At 43.6% G+C, this 15,667-nt stretch overlaps 1 protein-coding gene across 2 annotated transcripts in view; it reads right to left on the bottom strand.

Annotated features, from left to right (window-relative positions):
- Window positions 1-15,251, bottom strand: part of LOC121535316 (PH domain leucine-rich repeat protein phosphatase 1) — an 89,267-nt gene extending 74,016 nt beyond the window's left edge. For both annotated transcript variants that reach the window (XM_041842263.2, XM_041842264.2), the window contains exon 1: window positions 13,323-15,251. In XM_041842263.2, coding sequence (XP_041698197.1) covers window positions 13,323-14,955 — 1,633 coding nt within the window. In that variant the 5' untranslated portion in view covers window positions 14,956-15,251. The remainder of the gene's footprint in view (window positions 1-13,322) is intronic.
- Between the last annotated feature and the right edge of the window lie 416 nt (window positions 15,252-15,667).

Here is a 15,667-nt window from a genome sequence, read left to right as displayed (position 1 = left end):
AAAGGGGACAGGACGACTGCACCGTATTGAGGGGAGGGTGGATGGGGCCATGTATCGCGAGTTCTTGGCCAACAACCTCCTTCCCTCAGTAAGAGCATTGAAGATGGGTCGTGGCTGGGTCTTCCAGCATGACAACGACCCGAAACACACAGCCAGGGCAACTAAGGAGTGCCTCCGTAAAGGTCTGTATGGAGGAGTGGGCCAAAATCCCTACTGCAGTGTGTGCAAACCTGGTCAAGAACTACAGGAAACGTATGATCTCTGTAATTGCAAACAAAGGTTTCTGTACCAAATATTAAGTTCTGCTTTTCTGATGTATCAAATACTTATGTCATGCAATAAAATACAAATTAATTACTTAAAAATCATACATGTGATTTTCTGGATTTTTGTTTTAGATTCCGTCTCTCACAGTTGAAGTGTACCTATGATAAAAATTACAGACCTCTACATGCTTTGTAAGTAGGAAAACCTGCAAAATCGGCAGTGTATCAAATATTTGTTCTCCCCACTGTATATGGAAATGTCTGCCCTATCCAAAATTACAACCAACTGATTGCAGCATTACCGCAAAAATGTCGGAGGCAAGTGGAAAGGGGAGAAGGTAAGGAACTTGTCGGCCCTGCATTAAAGACCAAAATTGGCTAAAGAAAATTGTGATTAATAAAAAGTATACCAGTTTAATTTAAGGACAAAAACATTGACAGCTGCAAAATAGTTGGGAGGAGATTTTCGATGTACTGACTCCGTGGCACATGGTTTATGAACTGATACACAAAACAGAACGCTGGATTCAAAACTTAGAGTTTTGCAATTTTAATTATTATACACAATTCTTTCAACTAATAGAATGTTATATATATGGGGGATACAACCATCCTAGCTCTGCATATTTTGCTGCGAAGAGACAGAATCATTTGATCACTTGTTTTGGTACTGCCCATATGTAGCTTGTTTTTGGTCGCAGGTTCAGGAATGGCTGAAAAATTGCAACATTGGAGCTAACTCTGCAATTAGCACTGCTGGGTGATTTGAAAAGTCATAGTCAATCGATCAATAATATAATAATACTCTTAGCAAAAAAAAAAGTATCTCTAATTTACAATCGGTAGAAACTACGAGAATAGAAAGGTTCAGAACTTTTGTGAAACATTACAGCACAGTGGGAAAAATATGGCAGCTAGAAATCAAAACTGGATGGTCTTCAGAGATAGATGGGCGGGGTTGACGGTAGCGGAAAGCTGGGACTAAAAACAAACAAAAGCTAACTAATGTAAAATCTACTGTCCGTAAAATGTATATAGTATGTATAAACTGGAAGTAGAAGCCTAAGTATTGTTGTCCATTAGTTTACTCCAATTAGGGGAGGGATGGTAGGGATAGGGGATAATAATAAAGTATATATATATATTTACAAAAAAAAAATATATATATATATGGGGGATTGGAAATTATGCAATTACATTGATAGAAGCCACAATCTATCAGTAATTTTAAAGCTGAGCTACCCTTTTTTTTGTAGACGTGTGCGCACACACGCACAGTGGGGCATTCCTGTGCCGTTTCAGAAGGTTGCAGGAAAATACAAATCACTGATGCATTTTATTCATGCCTTATGATTAACTTGGGCACATTAATTAATGTTCTAATGAGTTCAATACATTTAGAACATTTCTTTGGATATTGTTTAATTCCTTTGTAATGTCTGGATTCCGTGATTCTGTCCATATTCTCTGCAAGGCAGATTTTGTAGGACCCTACCACAAGCCTTTCTCATAACCACCTCAGGCTAAACTCAATCACCATGGTCACCATGAGTACTGGGCATCACTGTTCATTACAGGAGAGGAGGGTAGGGGAGAGGAGAGGGGAGAGGAGGGGAGTATACATCTAAATCAAGCAGCAACATCACTGTCCTTGTCCACAAGACTAGACCAGGGATGCAAACTGGTGAGGGCCCAAAAAGGTTACAGGGGGAAATGCAGGTTTTAACTAATTAAACAACAAAGAATATGATCTACATGATCAGTCTCTGTGTGTAAAATAAAAAGTGGTTAATGTGAACCTAACTCACAGTTAAAAAATGTAAAGAAAGCAATCCAATGTTATTTGTTGCCTAGACTTGACTGCAAATGACACTCAAGTCTTGAGAAAAAACAATACACTAATATTGCAGTTAGCCATGGCAGCCTTTATAATAGAACGCCTGTGACCACACACATCTAAATATTGCACTTGGGAAAAAACATCTTCAAGTAGAAATAGAATGAAACAAACAGGCATTCTATTTTTGCTCTATTATAGTGGCCACTATAGTGGACATGATCAAGTGCACAAGACTACATGTGTGCAAAAATAACGTTCACTGAGTAAAACATTTTATAATCCCCCCTCACTCACACACAAGTGTTACTGTCAATTTCAACACAACAAAAGCAATATCTTTGGGCTACACTGCACATTATTACATTGTACACTTTCTGCCTGTTGACATCTGTTCTACAATGTGCCAGCAGAGCATGAGACCCTTTGTTGGCATAACTGATCTCTAACAGGCAGAGTACACCTGGCATACCCCTTTTTATCCACTGTATTGAAAAAGTGAGAAAGAGGGAAAGTGTATGGTATTCCATTCACCTCTATAGTGCCATCCAGATTAAGCCAGGCCCAACCTAATTCTCTCATTCTGAAAATTAACCACATACTGTAGAGGGAAAACATTAGTTCACAGATAGTAGTTATTTTGTTAGCTAGTTAACTAGTTAACATTTCACACAGATTGCCAGGGTCCAGTAAGCAACTAACGCGTTATAACTTGAGGAATGGTAAGGAGTCGTATACCAGTTAATACTATAGCGAATTGGTTAGGTTACTAACGTTAGCTCATCTGATGTTGTAACGTTAGCTGTCTGACTATTAGCCAGCTAATTTTCACACCATAAACTCAATTATTTGATCAGTTAAGTTGGCTAACGTTGCTCAACATTTCTCTGGCTAGCTAACAGAGAATTCGATCCAGCTAGCAAGATACTTAACAATACTAACAATACTTGTTCCACCACACTTTCTCCCTCACCTCAAACTTTCCAAACGCCAGTTGTTTTTCGGTTACAGCTCATGAAGTACGCTTCATCACCTTCTCACCCCCGTCTCCGTGGTCAGGCTTCTCACCTACCTCTTCGTTATTGTTCAGGGGACGCGCTGCTGTAACTGGCAAACTGCCTTTCCACTCTCGGCTGTCTTTCTAGTGCGCGCGCTGATGCTGTAACTAGCAAGTTGGTTGTCTCTTCTCTCTTCAGTCGCGTGCTGCATTCTGTTGTTATGTGAACGATTGGCTGAGCTTTGGATACAGCCAGTATTGCTCCAAACGCGCATCACTCGTTCGCTTACAGCCAGTAGTGATCCTTTGTATTCAAAACTGGGAATTTCGCCGAAAGGTGACTAGTTTGCATCCCTGCTAGACAGATATCATGTTGAGATACAACATTCATTATGGGGCTCAGAGAGAGAGAGAGAGAGAGAGAGAGAGAGAGAGAGAGAGAGAGAGAGAGAGAGAGAGAGAGAGAGAAGAGAGAGAGAGAGAGAGAGAGAGAGAGAGAGAGAGAGAGAGAGAGAGAGAGAGAGAGAGAGAGAGAGAGAGAGAGAGAGAGAGAGAGAGAGAGAGAGAGAGAGAGAGAGAGAGAGAGAGAGAGAGAGAGAGAGAGAGAGAGAGAGAGAGAGAGAGAGAGAGAGAGAGAGAGAGAGAGAGAGAGAGAGAGAGAGAGAGAGAGAGAGAGAGAGAGAGAGAGAGAGAGAGAGAGAGAGAGAGAGAGAGAGAGAGAGAGAGAGAGTAGAGAGAGAGAGAGAGAGAGAGAGAGGGAAAGAGAGAGAGAGAGAGAGGAGGAGAGAGAGAGAGAGAGAGAGAGAGAGAGAGAGAGAGAGAGAGAGAGAGAGAGAGAGAGAGAGAGAGAGAGAGAGAGAGAGAGAGAGAGAGAGAGAGAGAGAGAGAGAGAGAGAGAGAGAGAGAGAGAGAGAGAGAGAGAGAGAGAGAGAGAGAGAGAGAGAGAGAGAGAGAGAGAGAGAGAGAGAGAGAGAGAGAGAGAGAGAGAGAGAGAGAGAGAGAGAGAGAGAGACAGAGGGAGAGAGAGAGAGAGAGAGAGAGAGAGAGAGAGAGAGAGAGAGAGAGAGAGAGAGAGAGAGAGAGAGAGAGAGAGAGAGAGAGAGAGAGAGAGAGAGAGAGAGAGAGAGAGAGAGAGAGAGATATATATATATATATATATATATATATATATACTTGGCCTAAACTTCAGCGCCACAGGTAACTTCCACAAAGCTGCGAACGATCTGAGAGACAAAGCAAGAAGGGCCTTCTATGCCATCAAAAGGAACATAAAATTCGACATACCAATTAGGATCTGGCTAAAAATACTTGAATCAGTTATAGAACCCATTGCCCTTTATGGTTGTGAGGTCTGGGGTCCACTCACCAACCAAGAATTCACAAAATGGGACAAACACCAAATTGAGACTCTGCATGCAGAATTCTGCAAAAATATCCTCAGTGTACAACGAAAAACACAAAATAATGCATGCAGAGCAGAATTAGGCCGATACCCGCTAATTATGAAAATCCAGAAAAGAGCCGTTAAATTCTATAACCACTTAAAAGGAAGCGATTCACAAACCTTCCATAACAAAGCCATCACCTATAGGGAGATGAACTTGGAGAAGAGTCCCCTAAGAAGGGTGGTCCTGGGGCTCTGTTCACAAACACAAACAGACCCCACAGAGCCCCAGGACAACAACAATAACACAATTAGACCCAACCAAATTACTTGACACATTGGAAAGAATTAACAAAAAAAAACTGAGCAAACTAGAATGCTATTTGGCCCTTGACAGAGAGTACACAGTGGCAGAATACCTGACCACTGTGACTGATCCAAACTTAAGGAAAGCTTTGACTATGTACAGACTCAGTGAGCATTGCCTTGCTATTGAGAAAGGCCGCCGTAGGCAGACCTGGCTCTCAAGAGAAGACAGGCTATGTGCACACTGCCCACAAAATGAGGTGGAAACTGAGCTGCACTTCCTAACCTCCTGCCAAATGTATGACCATATTAGAGACACATATTTCCCTCAGATTACAGAGATCCACAAAGATTTCGTAAACAAACCCAATTTTGATAAACTCCCTTATCTACTGAGTGAAATACCACAGTGTGCTATCACAGCAGCAAGATTTGTGACCTGTTGCCACAAGAAAAGGGCAACCAGTGAAGAACAAACACCATTGTAAATACAACCCATATTTATGTTTATTTATTTCCCCATTTGTACTTTAACTATTTGCACATTGTTACAACACTGTATATATACATACTATGACATTTGAAATGTCTTTATTCTTTTGGAACTTCTGAGTGTAATGTTTACTGTTAATATTTATTGTTTATTTCACTTTAGTTTACTATCTACTCACTTGCTTTGGCAATGTTAACATACGTTTCCCATGCTAATAAAGCCCTTAAATTGAAAGAGAAGCTTGAGCTGACATACCCTAAATATCAAACTCCCTGTTTAAGAGACATTGAGTGAGAAACACCAAGGCACGACCCCCCCCACCGTGGAATGGCAATGAGCTGAGTCGGTCAGGGCCAGGGATGAGGGTGGCAGAGAGAGAGAGAGGTAGCCTATGGACAGTTGGGGATGGAGGGAGAATAAGAAAGCTGGTCTTGTGAGGGAGAGAAAGAGAGATAAATAAATGCAATCTGTCAGATGGTCTGAGGGAGGAGGAGATGTGAGAAACGATAGTGCGAGGAGAGCGATGAGGACAGATTGAGAGAGCTAGAGATGGAGGGAGGGGGAGAGAGGCCATGAGAGGGATCTACTGTATATTAGAATGAAAACAGACATACTCCTCTGGATCTGCAGGCTGACACCACTATCCTAAAAGCATCTCACCACACACACACACCTCTTATGTAGTAGTGCGTTTCTCCCGTGAGGAGACAACACAACACATTCTTTAAGTGCCCCATTACCCTTTTCCTCTTCTCCTTGGGTGTGCACACACACACACACACACACACACACACACACACACACGACATTCGATTCGAGCCCTGGAACGTGCAACATCCGATTAGACAATTACATAATGACTCACCAATGGGCTGTTTACGAACACACCATTAGCTGCCAGCCAGTAGAGGAGAGGAGATGAGGGTAGACAGCCCCCATTAGGGGACTCATTCTCACTATCGGTTGGCATTAATTTTGAAGCAGCTTTCCATCTCCTTGACTACTAGAGAAACCTTGAATCTGATCAAGGTAAATCCCATTTAAGCATAACACTATCAAAGTAATTACATTCAGTTGACCTCAGATAGCTTCTGCGCCTAGAGACAATGCACTGGAATTATATTTTTAATTGCGTTTAATTCCCTAACTACTACTGTATGCATCAAATAGGGAGAGCTTCTAAAATTGTTGCCAAGACGACCAGTGAGCTCTTTCCATGACATTCCAGGTGAATCCAGGTGAAACATATGATCCCTTATTGATGTCACCTGTTAAATCCACTTCAATCAGTGTAGATGAAGGGGAGGAGACAGGTTAAAGAAGGATTTTTAAGCCTTGAGACAATTGAGACATGGATTGTGTATGTGTGCCATTCAGAGGGTGAATGAGCAAGACAAAAAAGTTAAGTGCCTTTGAACAGGGTATTGTAGTAGGTGCCAGGCGCACCAGTTTGAGTGTCAAGAACTGCAACACTGCTGGGTTTTTCACACTCAACAGTTTCCTGTGTTTATCAAGAATGGTCCACTACCCAAAGGACATCCAGCTAACTTGACACAACTGTGGGAAGCATTGGTGTCAACATGGGCCAGCATCCCTGTGGAACGCTTTCAACACCTTGTAGAGTCCATGCCCCGACGAACTGAGGCTGTTCTGAGAGCAAAAGGGAGTGCAACTCAATATTAGGAAGGTGTTCCTAATGCTATGTTCACTAAGTGTATATACATACAAAAGGTGCCAGAAACAGTGTTCTTCTGCCATTATGTAAAATATTTGGAGAAGATGATGTGCAATTGTGGGCCCAATCTGGGGTGTTGAGTGAGAGACAAGAGGAGAGGCTCAGTCAACTATGTGCTTAATGGCTGTCATCAGGACTGCTTCAGAGAACTCCAAGCTTCATTAATCCTTTAAACCCCTAGCTAGCTGCAGAGTTCTTAGTCACTATGTCACCACCATATTCCTGCTCACTATCCAGCTATATGACAAGGGGAAAACGAGACGTGACATTATATATTGTATTTTATTTAAATGTGTGTGGACTGTGGACAAACTAATCAGACTAACTAATGTAAGGTAAATGTTAAAGACATAAAATGGCCACATGTATGCAAATATCACCAACAACATTTCCTATTAATCTCCTGAAAGAGTCCACTCTCCTTTCTCACTGTGCTTTCTGTGTGTACATGGAAATAAGGACCGCTTGGATTAGGGCGTCGTCATATGTTCCACATGAGCAATGCATTCCCATGCTGCACCTGTCCATCACGCCAAAGTACACCTCATGACACATGCTGCCTCAAACACGTGTGACGCAGCAACATTGAAAAACCTTACCCAACTCTTTACCTGAGGGAAGGGAAAAACTCAACTCTGTCCTCTCTCTTACCTGACTGTCTAGCTCATCTGTAGTAACCTACTCTCTGAAGTGGAGACAGCACAGCAGTAGCCTAAAAGTATGATAGGACAAGCAATGTATTGTTTGTGTGACACTGACTCAGTAGTTCTTTTAAATAAATAGGCCTACCCAATAACAGTGAACCTCAATTAAAATGACAAAGCAATGCACACTGTCAACTAAACTCATATTTTGACTCACTGAGCTAAAACACTGCAGTTTGTGAAAGTAATACGTTTGACAGACTGAGAAAAAGTCTGAGAAAATCAAGTTTGGGCAGCTGTTTAAAAAAAAGTACAATCCTAACTTGTCCTAAATGTGGGGTGTTTGCTAAGTGAAGCTAGGTAGTAGGCTAATGACAGTAAATAATTCAGGGTTGGTATAAAGCACTCTGGCTCTCACACACACACACACACACTCTCCAGCCATCCCTCTGAGTCTGTTAGTGGGGAAACAGTTGCATCCGCCTGGCAGGGGAGAGCTTCATTAGGATATTCTCCTGGGAAGGCTCTGGGCTGATCCTAGTTCAGTGTATCCACAGAGTGTGATCTCTCTGGCAGCCCCTCTACTCACCCGGTTAAGATACTGTATCTCATGTGGTCACTGAGGAGTGAACTCTAAGCATGACCTGACCTATCCAAACAAACTGAACTGACCAATGCACTGACAACAACATCTGGTTGGATCCAACTGAATATCACCAGCCAAACAGATCATTTAGCCTTGTGTCCATCTCGGTCTCCTTATCCTTGTAATTACACTGAACAAAAATATAAACGCAACATGTCAAGTGTTGGTCCCATGTTTCATGAGCTGAAATAAAATATTCCAGAAATGTTCCATACACACAAAACGCTTATTTCTCACAAATGTGATGCGTGTGATAGAAGGAGTCAGGCTCAGGAGAGTAATACGCATCCAAAGAGTTTATTCCGTCAATAAACAGTTGCGCAAGCATGCGACAACAAAACTGGGGAAATATCTACCCTGGCAACAACAAGGTAAGGGTATCTCAACCGAGCTACACACAGCTCATTACAAACAATCACCAACACAGACAAGGAAGCAGAGGGAACACTTATACAATGACTAATTGGGGATAAGGACCAGGTGTGTGTGATTAATTAGACAAGACAAGTGGAGTGATTTGATTTTTTTTAAATAATTGCTTTATGAGAAGTACGTGACCCTAGGGTGGCAACATATACATTCTAAGTGATTTCAATGAGTCTTTCTCCATTCTGATTGTTTTATAGTGTTGAATTAAACTTAAACCCAAAATCATTTTCAGCATTTATCAATTTCTGCATTTCCTGCACTCATTTGAGATCATTTCCACATTGCCACGTAGGGCTGCACAATATGGGTAAGCAATCTAGGCCTTATATTTAACCAAATGTTGCAATTGCGATTTGACATGCGATTTAGAGAAAAACACTTGGGTGAACTGTTGGAATCATGGAAATAGAAGTATTATTCTCATTCTATAGTTAGAATATAATAGTGGGCACTTTGAATAGATTGTTGTTTGACATGACAGCAAATTACAATGCAAGGGAGGAGTAATTATGACAGGATAGGAACCAAAGTGTTGATAAGTGTTTCCTAGGGGACCCTATAATCTTTGGCTACATTGAATGTTTTCTCCTAGCTACTTCATGTAGCTAACATATTCATGCTTCACGTATTCCTCTTTCATTTTGAAGATGCTGTTGCACAAACAACATTCTGATTTAGGTCTACACCATCACTGGTATTATCAGGCTGTATAGCCAATAACGTTTGCTCTGACTCAGTACATTTATTAGCTAGCTAGCCAACTAGCGATTAGCATTAGCGGCTAACAAGATTTAGGTTCAACTTGCTAAGAAATTACAAACTAGTTGTTTGCAGATGTAAGAAACACGAACTAATAGTGTAATTGTAGAACGCTAGTGGATTTATATTAAGAAGCAAAGTGAAAACAGCATCGTTGTCATCAACATTGTTGCATGTGCTGTATTGACCATGCAGACTGAACACAAGTGTCTCGTGATCGAGGAACAACAAATGCGCTCCTTGAGTGACATGGCGCGGTGCTAGGTCTGTGTGGAAAGCGGCATGGAGAGAGAGCAGAGAGATGACTCAAGTAGCGAATAAACTTTTTAAATGTACGGCGTATCAAATTTTACAAACCAAACATTCAAAGACCATTATTGAAGGTAAAGTAAAAACCCAAACCAGTCTGTCCTTCAATACGGGTATATCGTAAAATAGGGTATACCGCTCAGCCCTAGATTAGGGCCTAATGTATTTATTTCAATTGACTAATTTCCTAATATGAACAGTAACTCAGTAAAATCTTTGAAATTGTTTCTTGTTGCGTTTTATATTTTTGTTCAGTGTAGTATCTTCGCAGTGCAGACCCAATTTTATTCTCCTCAGCAATCTCGCTGTATTTGCTGGCCTTTCAGGCCTATTCCTCCAACAGACTTATTTCACAACAGGTGTTGTTGCATGTAAAAACATGAGACTGTCTGTGCTACAGGCGTAAAGAGCCATTAATGCATAACTACAGAGATTAGATAGTGGAGTCTACTGGACTTCCTGTTACAGAGGCCTCACACACACGCACCGAGGCCCTCTGTGCCATAGCGACCTACAGTAAAGGCAGCTGTGCCTGCAGCCAGGCAGCCGAGGCCGCTCCCTCCTCTTATCTTCACTATCTGAGAGGAACTGTCACTCAGTCAGTCAGTCGAACATGTGGCAGTAGCAGTATGGTGAGGTAGTATCCCACTCCAACCCTGTAACCTCTCCCCCTCCCCTTTCACTTCCTCCCCAGCAGACGTGCCTGACATTCTAGAGGAGCCAGCGTACATTCCTCACATGCCTCCACCGTATGAGAGAGGGGGCGAGAGGGGAGGGGGAGAGAGGGGGCGTGGTGGAAGTGGGAGTGCCTCACACAAGGGCATATGGGCTGTTGGGTTTTAACTTCCTTGTTGAATGCTGCTTCTGCTGCGGCTGCTGCTTTGCTGGCCTTTTAAACCAGAGTCAGGCTGTTGAACTGTAGACAGACAGGGACCTGGGTGTTGGGAAGTGAACCAGGGGGGTGAGAAGAGGGTCGCACAGGGCCTGATGAGGCCCGGGGAGGGCTCAGGTGACCAGAGTTAAGCTGGCTCATGTGGGACAGGGAAAGGAGACAGGGAGAGGACAGGGATGGAGGTGTTGGCTGGCTGGCCCCTGGAGGTGGAGGATCATCAAAGCTACCGTACTGTAATGGCTGTCACTGCTGGTTGGTTGACTGATTGGCTGTCTGGCTTGACTCAGCTGACTGCATATGTATGCCACACTGGTAGGCTGCAGGCCTATTGTTAACCCTGTTAACCACAAATATCACACACACTCTCTCTCTCTCTTTGTGTCACAAACCACACGCTCATGCTCATTCAGCCTATCATATAAAACCATCTAAATTAACTCATATCCACTCAAGCCACTGTGGGCCTTTGAAACACAGACACAAAATAATTATGGGCCTAGCATGTGACCGTGAAAGTGAATGGGACAGCGACAACCACGTGGCCATTTTCAGTCTTACATCGACAACGACCTCTGCAACAATAGGCTCTCTCAGTCAAGGCAGGACAGGACAGACATTTGGGGAGACAACGAGTGTGTGTTTTGGCCTCTGCTCACTTGCAGTACCAGGCTCCTACATGAAAAAGCTCACCTTCACATTACTAAGACCTTCATGACCCTGGAAAACATTGTAGAAACTTCTCTCTCCCCCCAGCTAAAGCAGAAGCGGTGGTGGTGGGGTATCAGCGGTGGGAGAGTGAATGAAAAGAGCTTCCTGGTCTCTGGTGGAGCTGAGGCTGTGACTGGGGCTGGGGGCTAGGGCTGGGACTGGGACTGAACTTGGGACTGAGGCTGAGACTGGGGTACGCAAACCCAGCTTGGCAGGCAGTTAGTGTGACAGTCCAGAAGACAGGGTGCCTGGAGGACAGGGCCTGTGCAGCATCTAAATGACCACAATTCACTGAATTATTCCTCAGAGCTGGGGTTTCATGCTCCCCCACCCACCTTACATCCCTCTCTCTACCCATCCATCCCCCTATCCCTCGCTCTCTCCCTCCCTCCATCCATCCACCCACACAGGCATTCAGGCCTTTCATTGCAATGATAATGGGCCAAAAGCCGGAACAGGACCCATGTCTGAGCACCATAAGTTCAGCGCTGGCTTTGTGGCCATGTCATGTGTGTCCATGGGAGCAGAGCGTGCTGCCACGGTTCAACAAAGACGGAAGGAGAGGAGGGAAAAAAACAACCACACTAAAAATCCTACTGCCTTCAGCAGGGCAACTTTGCCCAAAGCATAGTTCCCCGTAACTCTCAAACAACCTTATGCCAGCATACACACACAGTGTGGCCTGGTCTGCAAGCCTGGACACCATAGGGGACGGGTGTTCAAAATGTGTGTGAGCTATACACACTATGGTGATATTGGATAGGCAGTTATTGTCAATACTTGTGCCCAGGAGCTTTATATCTGCCCACCTTTACCCTCCTGCACGGAGTATGGAGTGTTACACTCACTCACCTTGCCTGTCAAAGTTCACAGCTAATGACAACAGGAAGGAGTGGGCCTGTTATTCCACCTGCATGGCATTATTACAGAGGACATTCAACTGTTTCTACCAATGGTGTATATAAACCCTGGATTGATGATATGTAATGGCCAATGTGAGGCTTTGATGCCAATGGTCGGCCATATTGGCACTCCCCAGAAGGAGCCGTCCTCCAAAGGAATGAATGGAATTCTACAGTATTTCAATTAAATGTTTCAAGGACAAAATTACATGTATTTAAGTTTTTTTGTTGTTGTAGTGGGGACAGTAATATTATTACTTTCAAAAAACCCAGCGTCATCCGGGTTTGGCCGGTGTGGGCCGTCATTGTAAATAAGAATTTGTTCTTAACTGACTTGCCTACTTAAATAAAGGTTAAATAAAATAAAAAATAACAAAATATTTTAAGGACATTTTTATATATTTTTGAATTTTACATTTTTATGTTTAGCTCACATAATATAATTTTAAAGTATGCATTATCATGTCTGTAATGGAATAAATGTGGCAAAAACAAATGTAGACATGAATAAATGCATTTCTATAGCTTCCAAAATATTTTTTTACAATGGTGGGGGAGTGTCAAGATGGAGGCATGGAAGTGTGTGGTTAATGATCATGGGAAGTGTTTGGTTAATGATCTATCCCTAAGGCAAGGGTTGTCATGTTTTACTCTGTTATTGCAATGGTATAGCATATACACCATGTAGGCTAATACCATTCCCCCAATACAAATAGAGATGGTAGGCTTAGGAATGACATGTAGGGAGGTCTACACCAATACAAAAGTGTAGGCGCAACAGTTAACCTCTTAAATGCATTTCCATTCAACCACCAAATGGCGCAAAACTAACATATGCATGAGAAAGAAAATTGCGCACAGTGATAAACAAGATAAATGGCTTTACCATTCTTACCAACTTCAAGAGTAGCCTGGGCCCATTCATCTCTCTGACATTATGTCAACATCAGGTATGTTGTAATAACATTCAAACATATTGCACACCTCAACAGTACTGTAACAAGTGGCTTTTTACCTGCGTAAAACCGTAACATGGAGCCAATCTCGGTGTTCATCCCTTCCTCCTGCACGCGCCACGGGTCCTTAAATCCCAGTTTAAAGAGAAAGTCATTCTGGATCTGGAGAGGCCTCTCATCTTGCCCGAGCCTCCTGACAGCTTCACCGTGGAGCTGAACGTAAAGTGTAGGACTGGTGTCACCTGCTGCGTCTCTATCCTCATGAGCCGCCGCCGACCCTGTTTTCAAAGCACCCTGGCTATTATCAGGGTCTTGGATGTCGGGCCTATTACCTGTCGAACAGGCCCGGGACAATGAGCTACCGCTACTACTGGGTGGCAGCCTGCTTAGACTGAGAGGTTCGAGTATGTTACCTGCCCCAGTATCCTGTGTCACGTCGTTTAAATGCCCACCGTTGCTAAACTTGTAGTTGGCAGAGACTGTGTTGCCATTGGGGAGAATAGGGTCAATGCTTGTGGTAGGACAGTCGAGCTCCAGTTCGTCTGAGGAGCTGCCATAGGTGTCGTGGCCCTCCGTGGCGCTGTCAAAACTAGGGCTCAGGATGGATGCGTCTGTGCCCAGGATCATGTCGTCGCTGAGGGAGTCCCGGTGCTCACTGAGCCGAGCCCCCGAAATGCTGAGGTCATCGAATGCGCTGCTGCTCTCCACGTCCGAACCAGAATTGAGCCCGTAGCTGTCCACTCCGTTCAGTCTCTGTTCTGGGTCATCCTCGTTAGGAGTATCCAGGTTAGAATTCGAATTTAGATCCGACAACGAGTGAGTTATATTATCTTTCGACTCTGAGTCCGGACTAAAAAGTTTTGCATCCTGTTGCTTTTGCCGCTCATCGGCGTTCTCCATAAGCAGTAGCCTCAACCCGTCACTTGGCTTGTCCGATAGGCCGCCCCTGAATTCTGGGGATCCCGAATCTTTGCACTTGATATTAACGTTACCGTCTTCAATTAGTTTGCACTGGCTGTCATTATATGGATACTTCACGTTACAGTTTCTGTTTTGATCAGTCTTTAGGTTGTCATTACAAAATATACGCAATACAGAGCTCGACTTACTGAGTTTGCTCAAACGGAGCGCCATCTCGCCAGCGGTGGTATCAATCGTGCACAGCACCGGCCTAGGATATGAAAGCGAGGTGAGTTTGTCGTGGACATGTATGGAACCCCTGTGAAGATCCACTCGCACCCACTCTCTATCTGAAGGCTGCAGTTGCATGTTCTGCCGATGCCTCAGCAACGTCTTCCTATCCAGACTCCGAGTATGCAGAGACGCAGAAGAGAGGGTCGATTTCATCTTGGCGCCGCAGGCGGCAGTGACAATCGATGTGGCAGTGGTTGCAGCTGCAGCGGAGAGGTTCCTCTTCAGCCTCCTCCGTCTCAACAGGAGCGAGTTGGAGTTACTGGATAAACTACGGCCATTCGTAGATGTGCTTCCGTTACTTTTATTCGAAGCACTAGAACCCACTGCAGCCTGAGAGGGGTTGTTCCCATTTCTAATATCTATACGAGAGGCCGTCAAATGTCCACCGCCATCATCCACTGGCGTCCCCTGGGCGACAGACAGTCCGCTAGGCTTCTTAAACTTAGTTGCACTTCCATCTTCCAAGCCTTTGTCAACGACAGTCCGCGCACTTTCCATTTTGCCAAATGGAAAGTACACTATATATCCGTGCGTACGTGGCTTAACATCAGCCTTCTACATTAAAAAAGCGCGACAATATGAACACAATACAATAAATGTCCGCGGGTTGGGTCGTGTACTTATCCCACTATTCATTCACTTCTTTGCCTTCGTGCTCCAGTTGGAATCTCCCCTGCGTTCCCGAAAACATTTAAGAGGAAATCCGCTAAAAACAGGTCGGACTTGAAGTGAGGGAGACGTTACCGTGTGTCTCACTTACACCACAATACTATGGTAGAATATGAAATAAACGTTGGCCGACCTCTTACGCAAATACTGTACAATAAATATTAATGAGGTGACACAAGATGTGGGAACAATATTGTATTGCCTTGTGGGAAATGTATTTCAATTTAAGGACATCTACAATCTTTCATGTTGAAATACTGAAGTAAAAACTACATTTCCCAAAAAAAAGGGGCATCCACACAGCAGACAGAAGGGGCAAGTTTCAGAATGGTGTAAATAGATATGTAACACACAGAAATACAAGTCCCTGTTATTTGGTAGAGAGCCTTATCAGTCTATGCACATGGATACATTTCTATATGCAAATACCTTTACGCACCGCCCACATCTTTTACGCACTGCCCAGTCTGAGGAATATCCCGCTTGTTGCGTTGTTTTGATGAGTCGGATTCAACCTTCTGACTACGATGGCAAGATACTT

The sequence above is a fragment of the Coregonus clupeaformis genome, chromosome 21, assembly GCF_020615455.1.
Source record: "Coregonus clupeaformis isolate EN_2021a chromosome 21, ASM2061545v1, whole genome shotgun sequence".
NCBI classification, from domain to species: Eukaryota; Metazoa; Chordata; class Actinopteri; order Salmoniformes; family Salmonidae; genus Coregonus; species Coregonus clupeaformis.
Note: the sequence above shows the minus strand (reverse complement) of the source record. Positions and strands in the feature narration are given on the sequence as shown.